The sequence below is a fragment of the Coregonus clupeaformis genome, unplaced genomic scaffold, assembly GCF_020615455.1.
Source record: "Coregonus clupeaformis isolate EN_2021a unplaced genomic scaffold, ASM2061545v1 scaf0369, whole genome shotgun sequence".
Taxonomy (NCBI): domain Eukaryota; kingdom Metazoa; phylum Chordata; class Actinopteri; order Salmoniformes; family Salmonidae; genus Coregonus; species Coregonus clupeaformis.
This window is the reverse complement of record NW_025533824.1, coordinates 165,001-184,583: the sequence shown is the minus strand read 5'-3', so window position 1 is coordinate 184,583 and position 19,583 is coordinate 165,001. Positions and strand designations below refer to the sequence as shown.

At 46.1% G+C, this 19,583-nt stretch overlaps 1 protein-coding gene across 2 annotated transcripts in view; it reads right to left on the bottom strand.

Annotated features, from left to right (window-relative positions):
- The window catches only part of kiaa1549lb (KIAA1549-like b), a 123,252-nt gene that overhangs the window by 18,372 nt on the left and 85,297 nt on the right, over positions 1 to 19,583 (bottom strand). For both annotated transcript variants that reach the window (XM_045215113.1, XM_045215112.1), the window contains exons 11-16: positions 17,273 to 17,436; positions 16,906 to 16,944; positions 9,610 to 9,809; positions 4,140 to 4,270; positions 2,703 to 2,833; positions 2,192 to 2,424 (exon numbers count right to left, since the gene is read on the bottom strand). In XM_045215113.1, coding sequence (XP_045071048.1) covers positions 2,192 to 2,424; positions 2,703 to 2,833; positions 4,140 to 4,270; positions 9,610 to 9,809; positions 16,906 to 16,944; positions 17,273 to 17,436 — 898 coding nt within the window. The remainder of the gene's footprint in view (positions 1 to 2,191; positions 2,425 to 2,702; positions 2,834 to 4,139; positions 4,271 to 9,609; positions 9,810 to 16,905; positions 16,945 to 17,272; positions 17,437 to 19,583) is intronic.

Below are 19,583 nucleotides of genomic sequence, written 5' to 3'. Positions count from 1 at the left end.
GAGAGAGGAGGCAGGAGAGAGGAGAGAGGAGGCAGGAGAGAGGAGAGAAGAGGCAGGAGAGAGGAGACAGGAGAGAGGAGGCAGGAGAGAGTAGAGAGGAGGCGGGAGAGAGGAGGCAGGAGAGAGGAAAGAGAAGGCAGGAGAGAGGAGAGGAGAGAGGAGGCAGGAGAGAGGAGGCAGGAGAGAGGAGAGAGGAGAAAGAAGAGAGGGGGCAGGAGAGAGGAGAGAGGAGGAAGGAGAGAGGAGAGAGGAGGCAGGAGAGGGGAGAGGAGACAGGAGAGAGGAGGCAGGAGAGAGGTGACAGGAGAGAGGAGGCAGGAGTCAGGAGAGAGGAGACAGGAGAGAGGAGACAGGAGAGAGGAGACAGGAGAGAGGAGGAAGGAGACAGGAGAGAGGAGAGGAGAGGAGAGATGAGGCAGGAGAGAGGAGGCAGGAGTGGGGAGAGAGGTGACAGGAGAGAGGAGACAGGAGAGAGGAGAGAGAAGGCAGGAAAGAGGAGAGAGGAGAGGAGGCAGGAGAGAGGAGAGAGGAGAGGAGGCAGGAGAGAGGAGACATGAGAGAGGAGACAGGAGAGAGGAGGCAGGAGAGAGGAAAGAGGAGAGGAGAGGAGGCAGGAGAGAGGTGGCAGGAGAGAGGAGACAGGAGAGAGGAGGCAGGAGAGAGGAGACAGGGGAGAGGTGGCAGGAGAGAGGAGAGAGAAGGCAGGAGAGAGGAGAGAGGAGAGGAGAGAGGAGGCAGGAGAGAGGAGAGATGAGGAAGGAGAGAGGTGGCAGCAGAGATGAGAGAGGAGGCAGGAGAGAGGAGAGAGGAGGCAGGAGAGAGGAGAGAGGAGGCGGGAGAGATGAGAGAGGAGAGGTGAGAGGAGGAAGGAGAGAGGAGTAGGAGAGAGGAGAGAGGAGGCAGGAGAGAGGAGAGAAGAGGCAGGAGAGAGGAGAGAGGAGAGGAGACAGGAGGCAGGAGAGAGGAGGGAGGAGAGAGGAGGCAGGAGAGATGAGGCAGGAGAGAGGAGAGAGGAGGCAGGAGAGAGGAGACAGGAGAGAGGAGGCAGGAGAGAGGAGGCAGGAGAGAGGAGGCAGGAGAGAGGAGAGAGGAGGCAGGAGAGAGGAGAGGAGACAGGAGAGAGGAGGCAGGAGACAGGAGACAGGAGACAGGAGAGAGGAGAGAGGAGAAGGAGGCAGGAGACAGGAGACAGGAGAGAGGAGATAGGAGAGAGGAGAGAGGAGAGAGGAGGCAGAAGAGAGGAGGGAGGAGACAGGAGAGAGGAGACAGGAGACAGGAGACAGGAGAGAGGAGACAGTATACAGGAGACAGGAGAGAGGAGACAGGTGGCAGGAGAGAGGAGAGAGGAGGCAAGACACAGGAGAGGAGAGAGGAGAGAGGAGGCAGGATAGAGGAGACAGGAGAGAGGAGACAGGAGAGAGGAGACAGGAGAGAGGAGAGAGGAGGCAGGAGAGAGGAGAGAGGAGACAGGATATAGGAGACAGGAGACAGGAGTCGGGAGGCAGGAGAGAGGAGAGAGGAGAGAGGAGGAAAGACACAGGAGAGAGGAGAGAGGAGAGAGGAGAGAGGAGGCAGGAGACAGGAGACAGGAGAGAGGAGAGAGGAGAGAGGAGGCAAGAAACAGGAGAGAGGAGAGAGGAGGCAGGAGACAGGAGAGAGGAGGCAGAAGAGAGGAGACAGGAGAGAGGAGGCAGGAGAGAGGAGAGAGGAGACAGGAGGCAGGAGAGAGGAGACAGGAGGCAGGAGAGAGGAGACAGAGAACCATTGAACCAGAGAACCAGAGAACCAGAGGACCAGAGGACCAGGGGACCAGAGGACCAGAGAACCAGAGAACCAGAGAACCAGAGAACCAGAGAACCAGGGGCCAGAGCCCAGCACCATCCCAGAGACAGGAGGGGATTAGTCTGATTAAAGAGGCCTGATGAGTGCCTCCTCTGAATTACAGAACGATGATAATGAAACAATTAAACAGACAGACTACAGTGCTGAGGGAGCATTTATAGAGAGGAAGGGTTAGATGAGGGCATGGAACTGCAGACAGGCAACTGGCCAATGAGACTGCGTGACAGACACAGAGTGCCAATCAGGGTCCTTGAAAAGCTTTAGAGGAGGGACTATCAAACTACCCACCTACAACTCAACATATATCCCCATACCCTCCTCTTTCCCCTCACACCCTCCCCCATCTCACCTCCTGCGGGACTTGACGTAGGTGGATGCCCGGTCTTCATCAGGCTCCGGTGATGTGCCATGCTCTCCTGGTGCCCTCTCGTGCCCGTGTCTCTGCCTCTGTGCCAGCACCCTGCTACTACTCCCGCTGCCGTCCGCTGAGGGGAAGTCATAGTAGCCTTTCCTCTTAGCCTTCAGCCTCAGCTTGTTCCTGTAGTGCTCTATGTCTGACTTCTGCTTCAGAGCTAGGTTCAGCTGGAGGAGGGAGGGAGGGAGAGAGAGAGATGTAGGGAGGGAGGGAGGGAGAGAGATGTAGGGAGAGAGGGAGGGAGGGAGGGAGAGAGAGAGATGTAGGGAGGGAGGGAGGGAGGGAGGGAGGGAGGGAGGGAGGGAGGGAGAAAAAGCAGACATGTAAAAAGTGTGTGTGTGTGTGTGTGTGTGTGTGTGTGTGTGTGTGTGTGTGTGTGTGTGTGTGTGTGTGTGTGTGTGTGTGTGTGTGTGTGTGTGTGTGTGCGTTTGTGTGTGCGTCTCACCTCTCCATTTCCATTGAGGATGGCTGAGTCTTGGCTGCGGTCAGAGGAGGCGGGGTGTGAATAGGTGGGCGGCGCCGTCATGGGCTTTATGGAAATGAGCTGCAGGGAGCCAAACGAGGTGTCGTAGGGATCTGAACAAAGAACAGGGAGTTAATACACACTCACACACACACCACAAAGTACAAGTTTCTGGACTCTCGCCTAATGGGCCATATGCACACACACCTTCTCTCTCTCTCTCCCTCACACACACACACACACACACACCTTCTCTCTCTCTCCCTCACACACACACACACACCTCCGAGGACAGCGGTCACATTGCCTGGCTGCGGGTTACATTGTGATATTCCATCAAACATCACTTTGTCACAGACCAACTGGCAGACAGAAGCAGTCTATCACTGAGACGGAGAGGAACAGGAATCACGTCTCTGTGATAGATGAAGGAGACTGACTCTGGGCTTTCTCTCCTTATCCAACATCAGGGGCAGTCGATTCAATTCCAGCTTTTAACTTAGCTGCTAAATTATAATAATCTAGAAAGCCCAGGCCAATTTATAAGTGGCTGTATTTGAATTAGATTAACATTAATTTCCAAGACTAGAGAACTGATTAAACTATTCTGTAACGTAACTGAAGCCAAAATATATTTAGAAAAGCATCAGCCGCAGTGGACTAATGGATAGGCAATCAACATATCAGACCTTTTCTTTCCTTTGAGCCATGGCTACTGCTGAGTGGATACCTTTACTGCTGTAAAAAGAGATGCAGTGTGTGTGTGTGTGCGCGCGTGTGCGTGTATGCGTGTGTGTGCGTGTATGTGCGAGAGTGGAGAGAGAGAGAGGAGAAAGAGAGAGAGAGACAAAGAGCGACAAAGAGGGACAGAGAGGGACAGAGAGAGAGAGAGAGGGACAGAGAGGGACAGAGAGGGCCAGAGAGGGCCAGAGAGGGACAGAGAGGGACAGAGAGGGACAGAGAGGGACAGAGAGGGACAGAGAGGGACAAAGAGAAACAGAGGAACAGAGAGGGACAGAGAGAGACAAAGAGGGACAGAGAGAGACAAAGAGGGACAGAGAGAGACAGAGAGGGACAAAGAGAAACAGAGGAACAGAGAGGGACAGAGAGAGACAAAGAGGGACAGAGAGAGACAAAGAGGGACAGAGAGAGACAGAGAGAGACAAAGAGGGACAGAGAGGGTCAAAGAGAGACAGAGGGACAGAGAGGGACAGAGAGGGAGAAAGAGAGACAAAGAGGGACAAAGAGAGAGGGTACAGGTGAATCTGTGCCTGTAAAGTAGGGCTGACAGGGTCTAATATTATAGAGAGGAGAGTGTGTATGCAGACAGGAGAGTGTGTATGCAGACAGGAGAGTGTGTATGCAGACAGGAGAGTGTGTATGCATGCACACGCGCGTGTCTGTGTGTACTGGTCTCACCGTTCCTCTTGCGCTTCTCCTCCTTTGTCAATTTCTGCTGTGCTGTGACTTTCTGAGCCGCCGAGCCCCTGCCAGAGTCGAGCTTCTCTGATTCGTTGCTGATGACGGAACCATCCTCGCTCGGCAACCTGCTGTGGGTAACCATAGCAACAGGAGCGGCTTTGAGCTCTCCGATTGTTAGGCTTGGAGAACAGTTATGTCATCCTTTCTCTTTAACAACGCTTCACCCCCCCCCCATAGCTCCCCTCCCCTCTCCTCTCCCCATCCCATCCCTCCCCTCTCCTCTCCCCATCCCTCCTCTCCCCATCCCTCCCCTCCTCTCCCCATCCCTCCCTCCTCTCCCCATCCCTCCTCTCCTCTCCCCATCCCTCCCCTCCTCTCCCCATCCGTCCTCTCCCCCATCCCTCCCCTCTCCTCTCCCCATCCCTCCTCTCCTCTCCCCCATCCCTCCCCTCTCCTCTCCTCTCCTCTCCTCTCCCCATCCCTCCCCTCCTCTCCCCATCCCTCCTCTCCTCTCCTCATCCCTCCCCTCATCTCCTCTCCCCATCCCTCCCCATCCCTCCTCTCCCCTCCCCATCCCTCCTCTCCCCATCCCTCCCCTCACCATCCCTCCCTCCTCTCCTCTCCCATCCCTCCCCTCCTCTCCCCTTCCCTCCCCTCCTCTCCCCCATCCCTACTCTCCCCTCCCTATCCCTCCTCTCCCCTCCCTCCCCTCCTCTCTTCCTCCCTCCTCTCCCCATCCCTCCCCCCCATCCCTCCTCTCCCATCCCTCCTCTCCCCATCCCTCCCCTCCTCTCCCTATCCCTCCTCTCCCCTCCCCATCCCTGTCAACTATTACTTGTCCTGACCATTGTACTCTGTAGTCCATGAAAACACCTCCGATTTATCTGTACTCTACCTATTTATACTAAAGACTAGGTAAGTAGCTCACCTCATCATAAACAAGGTCCCTCCAGCTTCTGTCAACAGAACTATTAGTCACAACCCACTGGTCATAACAGCAGAATTACAGCTAAGAAATTAAGGCCTACACCAGAGCCTGTTTAAAAGCACTGCCATACAGAGGGGTATTAGAGCCTGTTTAAAAGCACTGCCATACAGAGGGGTATTAGAGCCTGTTTAAAAGCACTGCCATACAGAGGGGTATTTCAAAGCACTGCCTGTTAACCCCTTAGTATCCAACACTGCCCTCTGTTTTAAAGACTCATCTTATAAAGTCCAAAGTGTATCCTGTAATAGTCTGGTAATAATCATAGAGACAGACAGAGCTGTCCTGTAATAGGCTGGTAATAATCATAGAGACAGACAGAGCTGTCCTGTTATAGTCTGGTAATAATCATAGAGACAGACAGAGCTGTCCTGTTATAGTCTGGTAATAATCATAGAGACAGACAGAGCTGTCCTGTAATAGTCTGGTAATAATCATAGAGACAGACAGAGCTGTCCTGTTATAGTCTGGTAATAATCATAGAGACAGACAGAGCTGTCCTGTTATAGTCTGGTAATAATCATAGAGACAGACAGAGCTGTCCTGTAATAGTCTGGTAATAATCATAGAGACAGACAGAGCTGTCCTGTTATAGTCTGGTAATAATCATAGAGACAGACAGAGCTGTCCTGTAATAGTCTGGTAATAATCATAGAGACAGACAGAGCTGTCCTGTAATAGTCTGGTAATAATCATAGAGACAGACAGAGCTGTCCTGTAATAGTCTGGTAATAATCATAGAGACAGACAGAGCTGTCCTGTAATAGTCTGGTAATAATCATAGAGACAGACAGAGCTGTCCTGTTATAGTCTGGTAATAATCATAGAGACAGACAGAGCTGTCCTGTAATAGTCTGGTAATAATCATAGAGACAGACAGAGCTGTCCTGTTATAGTCTGGTAATAATCATAGAGACAGACAGAGCTGTCCTGTAATAGTCTGGTAATAATCATAGAGACAGACAGAGCTGTCCTGTTATAGTCTGGTAATAATCATAGAGACAGACAGAGCTGTCCTGTAATAGGCTGGTAATAATCATAGAGACAGACAGAGCTGTCCTGTTATAGTCTGGTAATAATCATAGAGACAGACAGAGCTGTCCTGTAATAGTCTGGTAATAATCATAGAGACAGACAGAGCTGTCCTGTTATAGTCTGGTAATAATCATAGAGACAGACAGAGCTGTCCTGTAATAGTCTGGTAATAATCATAGAGACAGACAGAGCTGTCCTGTAATAGTCTGGTAATAATCATAGAGACAGACAGAGCTGTCCTGTAATAGTCTGGTAATAATCATAGAGACAGACAGAGCTGTCCTGTAATAGTCTGGTAATAATCATAGAGACAGACAGAGCTGTCCTGTTATAGTCTGGTAATAATCATAGAGACAGACAGAGCTGTCCTGTTATAGTCTGGTAATAATCATAGAGACAGACAGAGCTGTCCTGTAATAGTCTGGTAATAATCATAGAGACAGACAGAGCTGTCCTGTAATAGTCTGGTAATAATCATAGAGACAGACAGAGCTGTCCTGTAATAGTCTGGTAATAATCATAGAGACAGACAGAGCTGTCCTGTAATAGTCTGGTAATAATCATAGAGACAGACAGAGCTGTCCTGTAATAGTCTGGTAATAATCATAGAGACAGACAGAGCTGTCCTGTAATAGTCTGGTAATAATCATAGAGACAGACAGAGCTGTCCTGTTATAGTCTGGTAATAATCATAGAGACAGACAGAGCTGTCCTGTTATAGTCTGGTAATAATCATAGAGACAGACAGAGCTGTCCTGTAATAGTCTGGTAATAATCATAGAGACAGACAGAGCTGTCCTGTAATAGTCTGGTAATAATCATAGAGACAGACAGAGCTGTCCTGTTATAGTCTGGTAATAATCATAGAGACAGACAGAGCTGTCCTGTAATAGTCTGGTAATAATCATAGAGACAGACAGAGCTGTCCTGTAATAGTCTGGTAATAATCATAGAGACAGACAGAGCTGTCCTGTAATAGTCTGGTAATAATCATAGAGACAGACAGAGCTGTCCTGTAATAGTCTGGTAATAATCATAGAGACAGACAGAGCTGTCCTGTTATAGTCTGGTAATAATCATAGAGACAGACAGAGCTGTCCTGTTATAGTCTGGTAATAATCATAGAGACAGACAGAGCTGTCCTGTAATAGTCTGGTAATAATCATAGAGACAGACAGAGCTGTCCTGTAATAGTCTGGTAATAATCATAGAGACAGACAGAGCTGTCCTGTTATAGTCTGGTAATAATCATAGAGACAGACAGAGCTGTCCTGTAATAGTCTGGTAATAATCATAGAGACAGACAGAGCTGTCCTGTTATAGTCTGGTAATAATCATAGAGACAGACAGAGCTGTCCTGTAATAGTCTGGTAATAATCATAGAGACAGACAGAGCTGTCCTGTAATAGGCTGGTAATAATCATAGAGACAGACAGAGCTGTCCTGTTATAGTCTGGTAATAATCATAGAGACAGACAGAGCTGTCCTGTAATAGTCTGGTAATAATCATAGAGACAGACAGAGCTGTCCTGTAATAGTCTGGTAATAATCATAGAGACAGACAGAGCTGTCCTGTAATAGTCTGGTAATAATCATAGAGACAGACAGAGCTGTCCTGTAATAGTCCATTACAAAGTACATCATGTGGTGGTGCTGATGGTGTGTGTGTGTGGGGGGGGCTCTCTCTCAGTATTCTACCATTATAGATTTCACTGGTAGGAGAGGGCTCTCTCTCAGTATTCTACCATTGGGTGCTTTTTATTTGTGCTGTTTTGGGAAAGTGATGGGTTGCACTCCATTAGTCCATGCAAATTGCATCCTGGTCCCAGAAATATAATGAACACCACCTGTTATTATTTTACTCAATAATATAAAAGTAGCTCAAGATCATCTGGGGAAGCCTGTGCAGCAAACACTCTACTCAAGTATCTCTTCACAGTCTTCCTTATTCAATCTGTCTCAGTATATTGCCTATGTGTATGACAATAGTTTTGCACAGCCAGTGTGTTATGAATGTGCTGGGGATGCAAGTCACCAAGTGGATAAGGCTGTGATGATGTCACCAAGTGGATAAGGCTGTGATGATGTCACCAAAGTGGATAAGGCTGTGATGATGTCACCAAGTGGATAAGGCTGTGATGATGTCACCAAAGTGGATAATAGATGCGGTAAAGGGGTTGATGGAAGGCAGAGTGTTCCATTGACCAGATTGGCGCACTTTCAACAAATCTGATCTAACAAGTACGATATTCGTCAAATCTTTCATGATTGATATGTTGTAACAGGCCCACAATGTGGTTACTTAAGTCCAATTTTGATATATTTGTCTGTTTTCGCTGCATAAGATGTAGACGTTGTCCCTTTTCAGGTTTAGAAGAAGTGACTGCTAAATGCTAACTCCCGTTCGTATAAGCTGGTTAATCGGTGGTGGTAGTCAAAGTCATTTTTAACTGTAATGCAGTTGATTGGTGACGATGACATGAACATGTGTTGGGGTTGACATCCATACAAGCATTATACTCCGATGTTTACCTCAACATAGTGTGACAATTCTATACTATTCCATTCCATTCCATTCAGTTCTAATCTAGTCTATTATATTCCATTCAATTCTAATATATTCTATTCCATTCCATTCTATTCAGTTCTAATCTATTCTATTCCATTCCATTCTATTCAGTTCTAATCTATTATTTGCTATTATATCATATCATACATGGCAGCCCACAGCTGAGCTTCACCACAACTCTTACAACCCTGCCTCTTAAAGTCAGCACGTTGTAATTTGTAATTTAAAAGCCCCCAAACTGCCCCTGAATTCCACCTGACTACCCGGGACTATCCCTTCAACAAGAGATGCCTGTCAACATCCACAGTATAATGACAGAAAACATGGGAAGAAAACTTGAGGCATCTCTGTAGCGCATTAGGATGTTGAGGGTTGTTATGGAGGTCTAGCCAACATCAAAGTAGGACATACAGTAAACTAAAATGAGGAAAGGCGATAACACTGTGGTGACATTATTGTCTCATCCAGAACAGCATTAAGGGTTTTACCCACAGGGCCAATTCACTCATAATAGTCTTATGGAAATGGATATCAGAGAAATTCCTTTAACGTAGACAAAAGCAGAGGTAAAAAACCATTCCTGAACAAACTGCTGCGAATAATCTGAGGTCAACGGATCTCAGGAAAGCTCTTAAAGACAAGTATACTAGAGTAAATGTATTCCTGAAATATCTCCCCTCTCTACAATAGTCTGACGTGAATGGAGCTCAGCTACTAGCCAGTAACATCCTCTCTCCTCTGTAGGAGCACAATAGGCTTATCCAGCTCAATAACATTACATCTGATTGGCTCAACACAAAACAAGTAGTTTATGCTGCAGACATACTCCTATGCGACCCTCTGTATGGCCATGTGAGCTGTGCATGTGACTCTCGTACCTCTTGCGTATGTCCGAGTTGAGGGTCTTCTTGTTGGCGGTGCCATCCTGGTGCAGGGCCTTCTCCAGGGAGAGGGAGAGGGGGGCTTCCCGGATGGGCAGGGGCAGCACCAGGGTGTCCTGGGTCACGGGGAGGGTCTCCCCCTCCCCACCCTGCACCCGGCTCAGGTGCTGCTTGGCATAGTCGAACCCCTGGACAGGCTGTAGGGAGGATGGAGGGGGAGAGATGAGTGGAAACAGATGAATGATGGACGCAAGCTTTCAGGCTCAATGGACATCTAATGGCACACACGTACACGCACGCACGCACACACACACACACACACACGGTCAGCATATTATGTATACACATCGACAGAGACATACACAAATTTAAAGAGACATACACAAATTTAAAGAGACGTACAGGCAGTCAGATAGACACACACATTGAAACAGACCATCGAAATGCCTAAATGATTTAGTTTTTCAAACATATAAAAAAGATTTTCAGAACTCTAGTTAATGTATTCATGGGATATCTATCCTGTGTCTTGAACTCCATAAACAGAGTTCGTATGAAGACTTGTTTATCTCACTTTCTCTCCAGCTAATGTCTAATAAATGAATCACAGTGGGCAATAAAACTATGAAATTCAAAGACTTTATTCTAATGTAGTCAGACTCCAGCCAGAAGAGGAGAGAGACACAGTGGGGTTTATATAACAGTCTTTCAAACACACACACACACACACATACACACATACACACACACACACATACACACATACACACACACACACACACACACACACACACACACACACACACACACACACACACACTGAGGTGTGGATGTTGGTGAGGTTTTCACACAGACTAAAAGTGCTGGCTACATGGGCTGTGAGAGGAGTGGTTCTCAGAGAGGTATCACTGAGAGGTGATACACAGTATCACTTTTCAATTTGTTTTTTCCCCAAGTGATGTATACAAAAAAAAGGTATTTGTCCATCCCTCATATTGACTACTGGACTGCTCCAACACAGCAAGAACCAGCTCTAGTCCCATGGGTTCACTCCTCAGGGTACCCAGCACATTCCACAGTTTCTGTCTCAATAGTTCCTACCTCAACATACTGTACAGACTTGCTGATGGTGCAAAGACAGACAGAAACAAACAGAGAGAGTGAAAGGTGGACACACAGACAGGCAGAGGGATATCCCTTTGGTAAACATAATGGAGCTTCTATCATTGATCCACTGATGGTGGATAGGCTACTGCAAGTAGACTACCGGAAACTCACACACACACGCACTAACACACACACACACACACAAACACATGCTAAGCTACAGGACTGTTTCGCTACCACAGACTGGAATATGTTCCGGCATTCATCCGATGGCATTGAGGAGCTAACCACATCAGTCACCGGCTTCATTAATAAGTGCATCGACGACGTCGTCCTCACAGTGATCGTCCGTACATATTCCAACCAGAAGCCATGGATTACAGGCAATATCTGCACTGAGCTAAAGGCTAGGGCTGCCGCTTTAAAGGAGCGGGACACTAATCCGGACTCTTTTAAGAAATCCCGCTATGCCCTCCGACGAACCATCAAACAGGCAAAGCGTCAATACAGGTCCAAGATCGAATCCTACTACACTGGCTCTGACGCCCGTCAGATGTGGCAGGGCTTGCAAACTATCACGGATTACAAAGGGAAACCCAGCCATTAGCTGTCCAGTGATGCGAGCCTACCAGACGAGCTAAATACCTTCTATGCTCGCTTCGAGGCTAACAACACTGAACCATGCATGAGAGCACCAACTGTTCCGGACGACTGTGAGATCACGCTCTCCGTGCGCTGACCAGCTGGCAAGTGTCTTCACTGGCATTTTCAACTTTTCCCTGACCCAGTCTGTAATACCTACATGTTTCAAATCAGAGCACCATAGTCCCTGTGCCCAAGAACGCCAAGGTAATCTGTCTAAATGACTATCGCCCTGTATAACTCACATCTGTAGCCATGAAATGCTTTGAAAGGCTTGTCATGGCTCACATCAACACCATCATCCCAGACACCCTGGGCCCACTCCAATTCGCATACCGCCACAACAAATCCACAGATGACGCAATCTCTATTGCACTCCACACTGCCCTTTCCCACCTGGACAAAAGGAACACCTATGTGAGAATACTGTTCATTGACTACAGCTCAGCGTTCAACACCATAGTGCCCTCCAAGCTCATCACTAAGCTAAGGACCCTGGGATTAAACACCTCCCTCTGCAACTGGATCCTGGACTTCCTGACGAGCCACCCCGAGGTGGTGAGAGTAGGCAACAACACATCCGCCACGCTGAACTTCAACACGGAGGCCACTCAGCGGTGAGTGCTTAGTCCCCTCCTGTACTCCCTGTTCACCCACGACTGCGTGGCCGCGCATGACTCCAACACTATTATTAAGTTTGCCGACGACATGACGGTGGTAGGCATGATCACCGACGATGATGAGACAGCCTATAGAGAGGACGTCAGAGACCTGGCAGTGTGGTGCCAGGACAACAACCTCACGTCAGCAAGACAAAGGAGCTGATCTGGACTACAGGAAACGGAGGGCCCGAGCACACCCCCATCCACATCGATGGGGCTGTAGTGGAGCAGGTCGAGAGCTTCAAGTTCCTCTGTGTCCACATCACTAAGGAATTGTCATGGTCCACACACACCAGCACAGTTGTGAAGAGCGCACAACAATGCCTCTTCCCCCTCAGGAGGCTGAAAAGATTTGGCATGGGCCCTCAGATCCTCAAAAAGTTATACAGCTGCACCATTGAGAGCATCTTGACTGGCTGCATCACCGCTTGGTATGGCAACTGCTCAGCATCTGACCGCAAGGCACTACAGAGGGTAGTGCGTATAGCCCAGTACATCCTGCATCCAGGACCTCTATACCAGGCGGTGTCAGAGGAAGGCCCTAAAAATGGTCAAAGACTCCAGACACCCAAGTCATAGACTCTTCTCTCTGCTACCTTACGGCAAGCAGTACCAATGCACCAAATCTGGAGCCAACAGGACCCTGAATAGCTTCGATCCCCAAGCCATAAGACTGCTAAATAGTTAGTTCGTTAACCAATAGCTACCCGGACTATCTGCATTGACCCTTTTTGCACTAACTCTTTTAACTCATCTGGATAAGAGCGTCTGCTAAGTTACTAAAATGTAAATGTCATCACATATGCTGCAGTTACTGTTAATTATCTATCCCGTTGCCTAGTCACTTCATCCCTACCTATATGTACATATCTACCTCAATTACCTCATAGCCCTGCACATCGACTCTGTACTGGTAGCCCGTGTATATAGCCAAGTTATCGTTACTTATTCATTGTGTTATTATTTTTGTATTTATTGCTTGTGTTATAATTTTTCTATTGTTCTATTATGTATCTGTATTTCTCTCTGCATTGTTGGGAAGGGCCTGTCAGTAAACATTTCACTGTTAGTCTACATCTGTTGTTTACGATGTTTACAATGTGATTTGATCCTGCTTGTTATTCCATCTTCACACTAAAGTTTCGGCAAACGCTCCCTCTTGGGATACTCCTATACTGCAAAATATGGACCATGTCTTTGCATAGAAAAATAACATTGGTGATTGGTTATTGTATTACTGTAATGGTGAACTAACTGATCTATAATGCCAACCAAACTGATACAAACAATAGCGAAATCACAACGCATACAGTGGGAAACTAGGTCAGAACAGGGGTGTGTGCGTGTGCGTGTCTGCTGCTTAAACAAAGACAAATTAGGTCTAGAAGGTTAACAATGAGAGTACATACATTATTAGACATATACGTAGAAGGGAGTTAGGTGTAATGGTATAGGTAGGACCTGGTGTGTATTTATACTGCGTACTGAGCCAGGAGAATCATTAGTGTCTCGGCTAGCCTACTTCTACCCAATTAAGATGAGAACATCTGACCTTGTTCCAGCAATATGCACAGAGAACTCGTTTCAGAGCATACACAGGCATACACAGGCATACACAGGCATACACACTAGGTTTGGGCAGAATACCGTATATACCGTATACCGGGGTATTTGGAAATAGCCACAGGATGGTTTTTCAATATCTTCAATACCATTGAAACTATTTATTTTAAGTTTTTCAATACTTTTTATATTTGTAGCTACTTCAGTAAATACCTGCAGTCAACTGGTGCAATATGTTAGGAGATAAAGCAGATCACGTTCTTCATTTCACCTGTCACATTATTATACATCATGTAGCTTTTACCATGAAGCTTGAGCCAGTTACGTGTTTGTTTGTAAACAGCACAACAGGAGAAAGTGGGAGCAGGTGAGACCAGCTGTGTATTGACAGGGGTTGTGTTTTATATTGAAAGTCAACAGTGTTTTTTTGCTTCAATAGAATGATCAGGGACGTGCAACTATAGTTTTCCTTCACAGAAAATACATTAGTGCAACACATTCGACAGAAAATAGCTTCATTTACATCAGATGACAACAGAAGTTAAACACTATTTGGCTGGCAGCCACACAAGTAAATTAGCTTACAATGAAAAAGCAAGGTATTTTTTGCAAAAACAATGCATGGCCATCATATTTCTAATGTTTATCATAGAAAGAATGTAGCCAGCTACATTTTCTAATGTTTTGCTTAAAGTTAATCTTGAATTTTACCAGACAAAAGAAGACTGGCTACACTGAGTAAAGCAGATCCACATCAGTCAGAGTGTTGTCTGCTGATAGAATGCCCGTCGAGCAGAAATTACAATAAGAAGCATTTTACATCTGCGTTTACAAAACGCAGCAAGATATTTCTTATGCATTTAATTTTTTTTCTGCGTGAAAAACGCAGAATTCTGCGTTAACGCGAACCCTAAATTGGACTTGCTAATTATCTAAGTAAGTGACTGAATGAATAAGGTGAGGGGGCATCATATTGTGTTATCTTTCTGCAGCGTTTGAGAAGTCAAAGCCCCGCTTGTAAATGTCCAAACTCACAAAAAATTACATTTGGTAGCTCCTACCTATATACAGTGAGGGAAAAAAGTATTTGATCCCCTGCTGATTTTGTATGTTTGCCCACTAACAAAGAAATGATCAGTCTATAATTTTAATGGTAGGTTTATTTGAACAGTGAGAGACAGAATAACAACAACAAAATCCAGAAAAACACATGTCAAAAATGTTATAAATTGATTTGCATTTTAATGAGGGAAATAAGTATTTGACCTCCTCTCAATCAGAAAGACTTCTGGCTCCCAGGTGTCTTTTATACAGGTAACGAGCTGAGATTAGGAGCACACTCTTAAAGGTAGTGCTCCTAATCTCAGTTTTTTACCTGTATAAAGGACACCTGTCCACAGAAGCAATCAATCAATCAGATTCCAAACTCTCCACCATGGCCAAGACCAAAGAGCTCTCCAAGGATGTCAGGGACAAGATTGTAGACCTACACAAGGCTGGAATGGGCTACAAGACCATCGCCAAGCAGCTTGGTGAGAAGGTGACAACAGTTATTCGCAAATGGAAGAAACACAAAAGAACTGTCAATCTCCCTCGGCCTGGGGCTCCATGCAAGATCTCACCTCGTGGAGTTGCAATGATCATGAGAACGGTGAGGAATCAGCTCAGAACTACACGGGAGGATCTTGTCAATGGTCTCAAGGCAGCTGGGACCATAGTCACCAAGAAAACAATTGGTAACACACTACGCTGTGAAGGACTGAAATCCTGCAGCGCCCGCAAGGTCCCCCTGCTCAAGAAAGCACATATTCATGCCCGTCTGAAGTTTGCCAATGAACATCTGAATGATTCAGAGGAGAATTGGGTGAAAGTGTTGTGGTCAGATGAGACCAAAATCGAGCTCTTTGGCATCAACTCAACTCGCCATGTTTGGAGGAGGAGGAATGCTGCCTATGACCCCAAGAACACCATCCCCACCGTCAAACATGGAGGTGGAAACATTATGCTTTGGGGGTGTTTTTCTGCTAAGGGGACAGGACAACTTCATCGCATCAAAGGGACGATGGACGGGGCCATGTATCATCAAATCTTGGGTGAGAACCTCCTTCCCTCAACCAGGGCATTGAAAATGGGTCGTGGATGGGTATTCCAGCATGACAATGACCCAAAACACACGGCCAAGGCAACAAAGGAGTGGCTCAAGAAGAAGCACATTAAGGTCCTGGAGTGGCCTAGCCAGTCTCCAGACCTTAATCCCATAAAAAATCTGTGGAGGGAGCTGAAGGTTCGAGTTGCCAAACGTCAGCCTCGAAACCTTAATGACTTGGAGAAGATCTGCAAAGAGGAGTGGGACAAAATCCCTCCTGAGATGTGTGCTAACCTGGTGGCCATCTACAAGAAACGTCTGACCTCTGTGATTGCCAACAAGGGTTTTGCCACCAAGTACTGAGTCATGTTTTGCAGAGGGGTCAAATACTTATTTCCCTCATTAAAATGCAAATCAATTTATAACATTTTTGACATGCGTTTTTCTGGATTTTTTTGTTGTTATTCTGTCTCTCACTGTTCAAATAAACCTACCATTAAAATTATAGACTGATCATTTCTTTGTCAGTGGGCAAATGTACAAAATCAGCAGGGGATCAAATACTTTTTTCCCTCACTGTATGTATAACCTTATGAGCTGGATTGCCTGTCTTTTCAATTCGTATATTTTTGTTTGCGCTCATTAGCATATTTAGCTAGCAGCCTCCATGGAAATGTGCTATTAGTTGTGCTAATTTTGTTAGCATTCTGGTAATAGATGCCCAATGGGCTTTTTTTTTCTTTTTCTGGAGCCCCCTTGTGTACTAAGCCGGTAATACCGTAAATCCCGGGATGAAAGAAGGACGGTATAAAGATATGAAAATCTGGATACCGCCCAACCCTAATACACACACACACACAGTCTCGTATACAAACACACCCATAAAATTTTATAGGGACTTTCAGATTACTCAAATTTTATTTAAACTACAGCATATCCGTATCCCTACTTCGTATGCCAGTCAAACACCCCATAACCCTGCGCTCCCCTAGTAGACACACACCAGTGGAGGACAGCTCATAATAATGGCTGAAACGGAGCTAATGGAATGGCATCAAACCATGTGTTTGATGTAATTCATACCATTCCACTATTCCGCTCCAGTCATTACCATGAGCCCATCCTCCCCAATTAAGGTGCCACTAACCTCCTGTGACACACACAGCTCCGAGCTCAGACTGACGCTAACTGCTCACAACAAGGACAGACAACAGAGAGAAACAAGGTAGATACCTGGTGGTAATATCCTGTAACATCCCTCCGATATGCCGTCTGAAAAACATGAGAAACAACGTCAACATTTCATCATCCATTTCCTTCCCCCGTCTCTCTTCTGAGAGTTTGATCTTAGGCTGAAGACATGCACTGCAAAAATAGGCAATCATCTGCTAGGTTTACTCAAACAATGCATTTACTTGACGTCTTACCAAGATTAATCATCTTACCGCACTGGCAGATCATTTTGCTTATTTCAACCTAAAACAGGCTTGATTTTTTGGGTTAGGGAAATCAACTCAATAAAATAAATTTTTTGCTGTGTGTCTCAAGTTTTCATCTGGATTTGCCTCTACCTGGTGTGTGTGTGTGTGTGTGTGCCCACCTTGACACGGGGGTTGAGGTTGCCCATGGCGTCGGCTTTGAAGTCACTCTTGTTCTTCCGGCAGAGCACTGCGGTGATGATGATGATAATGAGCGTTACCACGGCGATAGGGGCCAGCACCGCGGCGATGATCCACAGGTTGTTGGGAGGATTCTTCACCACGGCTACAAGGGGAAACACACAGGAACACTTTGTGAGAGCACCTATCAACACACACATACACAACATATTTCCCTCCTTTTGTGGTGCTGTGTATAAGAATTCTCATCATGTAATCATCAATGATAAAACACACAGTAACAGTAGATATGTTTTACTGAGGTAAATGTGTCTGCAGTGAAACATTTCCATCACTGATGGCATCAAGCAACATCACAGCAGTAGTCCATCCTCTCCCTTCATTATACTGTACCTCTACAGACACATCTCATACTGTTCTCACTTCCATTAGCAGGTACAGCAATCTGAAAGCAATACAATAATTATATGCTAAAAATACTGTCAAGAAAAAACTCCCCCAATGTGAGTAATAATGTGAGTGTTATGCCTGAGGCTTTTCATTGTGCTGTCTAGTTCTGTGAGGGTACAATAAGAAGCTTACCCTTTACATCTAAAACACAGAGATAGTATGTCCTGTACTGTACACCCACTCTCACACAGAGACATACAGCTCTGACAGATCTTAGCCTGTTAGTACACAGGAAACAGAGTGCGGAGGAACTTTATAAAGATATGCACATAGAGGGAGACTCACACATGCACACACACACACACTCTTGATTTGATTTGACACAGATTCAGAAATGCAATCTCTGTCTCTCTACGCCTCTGCATCTCTCTCTCTCTCTCTCTCTCTCTCTCTCTCTCTCTCTCTCTCTCTCTCTCTCTCTCTCTCTCTCTCTCTCTCTCTCTCTCTCTCTCTCTCTCTCTCTCTCTCTCTCTCTCTCTCTCTCTCTCTCTCTCTCTCTCTCTCTCTCTCTCTCTCTCTCTCTCTCTCTCTCTCTCTCTCTCTCTCTCTCTCTCCTGTGGTGTGTGTGTGTTCACAGTGAGAGTGTAGTGCAGCTCAAACAGTGTTCTGCCTGGAGCTGATCTGTGAGATTAGGAGAAGATTGTGTCTACATTTCTCTCTCTCAGCTGGAACATTTCCCCCTCTCTCTCCCCTATCTCTCTCCCTCTCTCTCTCACTCTCTCTCTTCCCCCCTCTGTCTACCTCTCCCTCTCTTTCCCCCTTTCTCACACACACTCACATATTCTCTCAACAGAATTCTAAAGACCATTCAATTCAATTTAAATTTCAATTCAATTTAAGGGCTTTATTGGCATGGGAAACGTGTGTTAACATTGCCAAAGCAAGTGAAGTAGATAGTAAACAAAAGTGAAATAAACAATAAATATTAACAGTAAACATTACACTCAGAAGTTTCAAAAGAATAAAGACATTTCAAATGTCATATTATGTATATATACAGTGTTGTAACAATGTGCAAATAGTTAAAGTACAAATGGGAAAATAAATAAACATAAATATGGGTTGTATTTACAATGGTGTTTGTTCTTCACTGGTTGCCCTTTTCTTGTGGCAACAGGTCACAAATCTTGCAGCTGTGATGGCACACTGTGGTTTTTCACCCAGTAGATAAGGGAGTTTATCAAAATTGGATTTGTTTTCGAATTCTTTGTGGATCGCTGTAATCTGAGGGAAATATGTGTCTCTAATATGGTCATACATTTGGCAGGAGGTTAGGAAGTGCAGCTCAGTTTCCACCTCATTTTGTGGGCAGTGTGCACATAGCCTGTCTTCTCTTGAGAGCCAGGTCTGCCTAAGGCGGCCTTTCTCAATAGCAAGGCTATGGTCACTGAGTCTGTACATAGTCAAAGCTTTCCTTAAGTTTCTCTCTCTCTCTCTCTCTCTCTCTCTCTCTCTCTCTCTCTCTCTCTCTCTCTCTCTCTCTCTCTCTCTCTCTCTCTCTCTCTCTCTCTCTCTCTCTCTCTCTCTCTCTCATTTGGTTGGGTCTGATTGTTTGCTGTCCTGGGGCTCTGTGGGGTCTGTTTGTGTTTGTGAACAGCGCCCTAGGACCAGCTTGCTTAGGGGACTCTTCTCCAGGTTCATCTCTCTGTAGGTGATGGCTTTGTTATGGAAAGTTTGGGAATTACTTCCTTTTAGGTGGTTGTAGAATGTAACGTCTCTTTTCTGGATTTTAATAATTAGCGGGTATCGGCCTAATTCTGCTCTGCATGCATTATTTGGTGTTTCACGTAGTACACAGAGGATATTTTTGCAGAATTCTCTCTCTAGCTTGAGTTCCTTCTC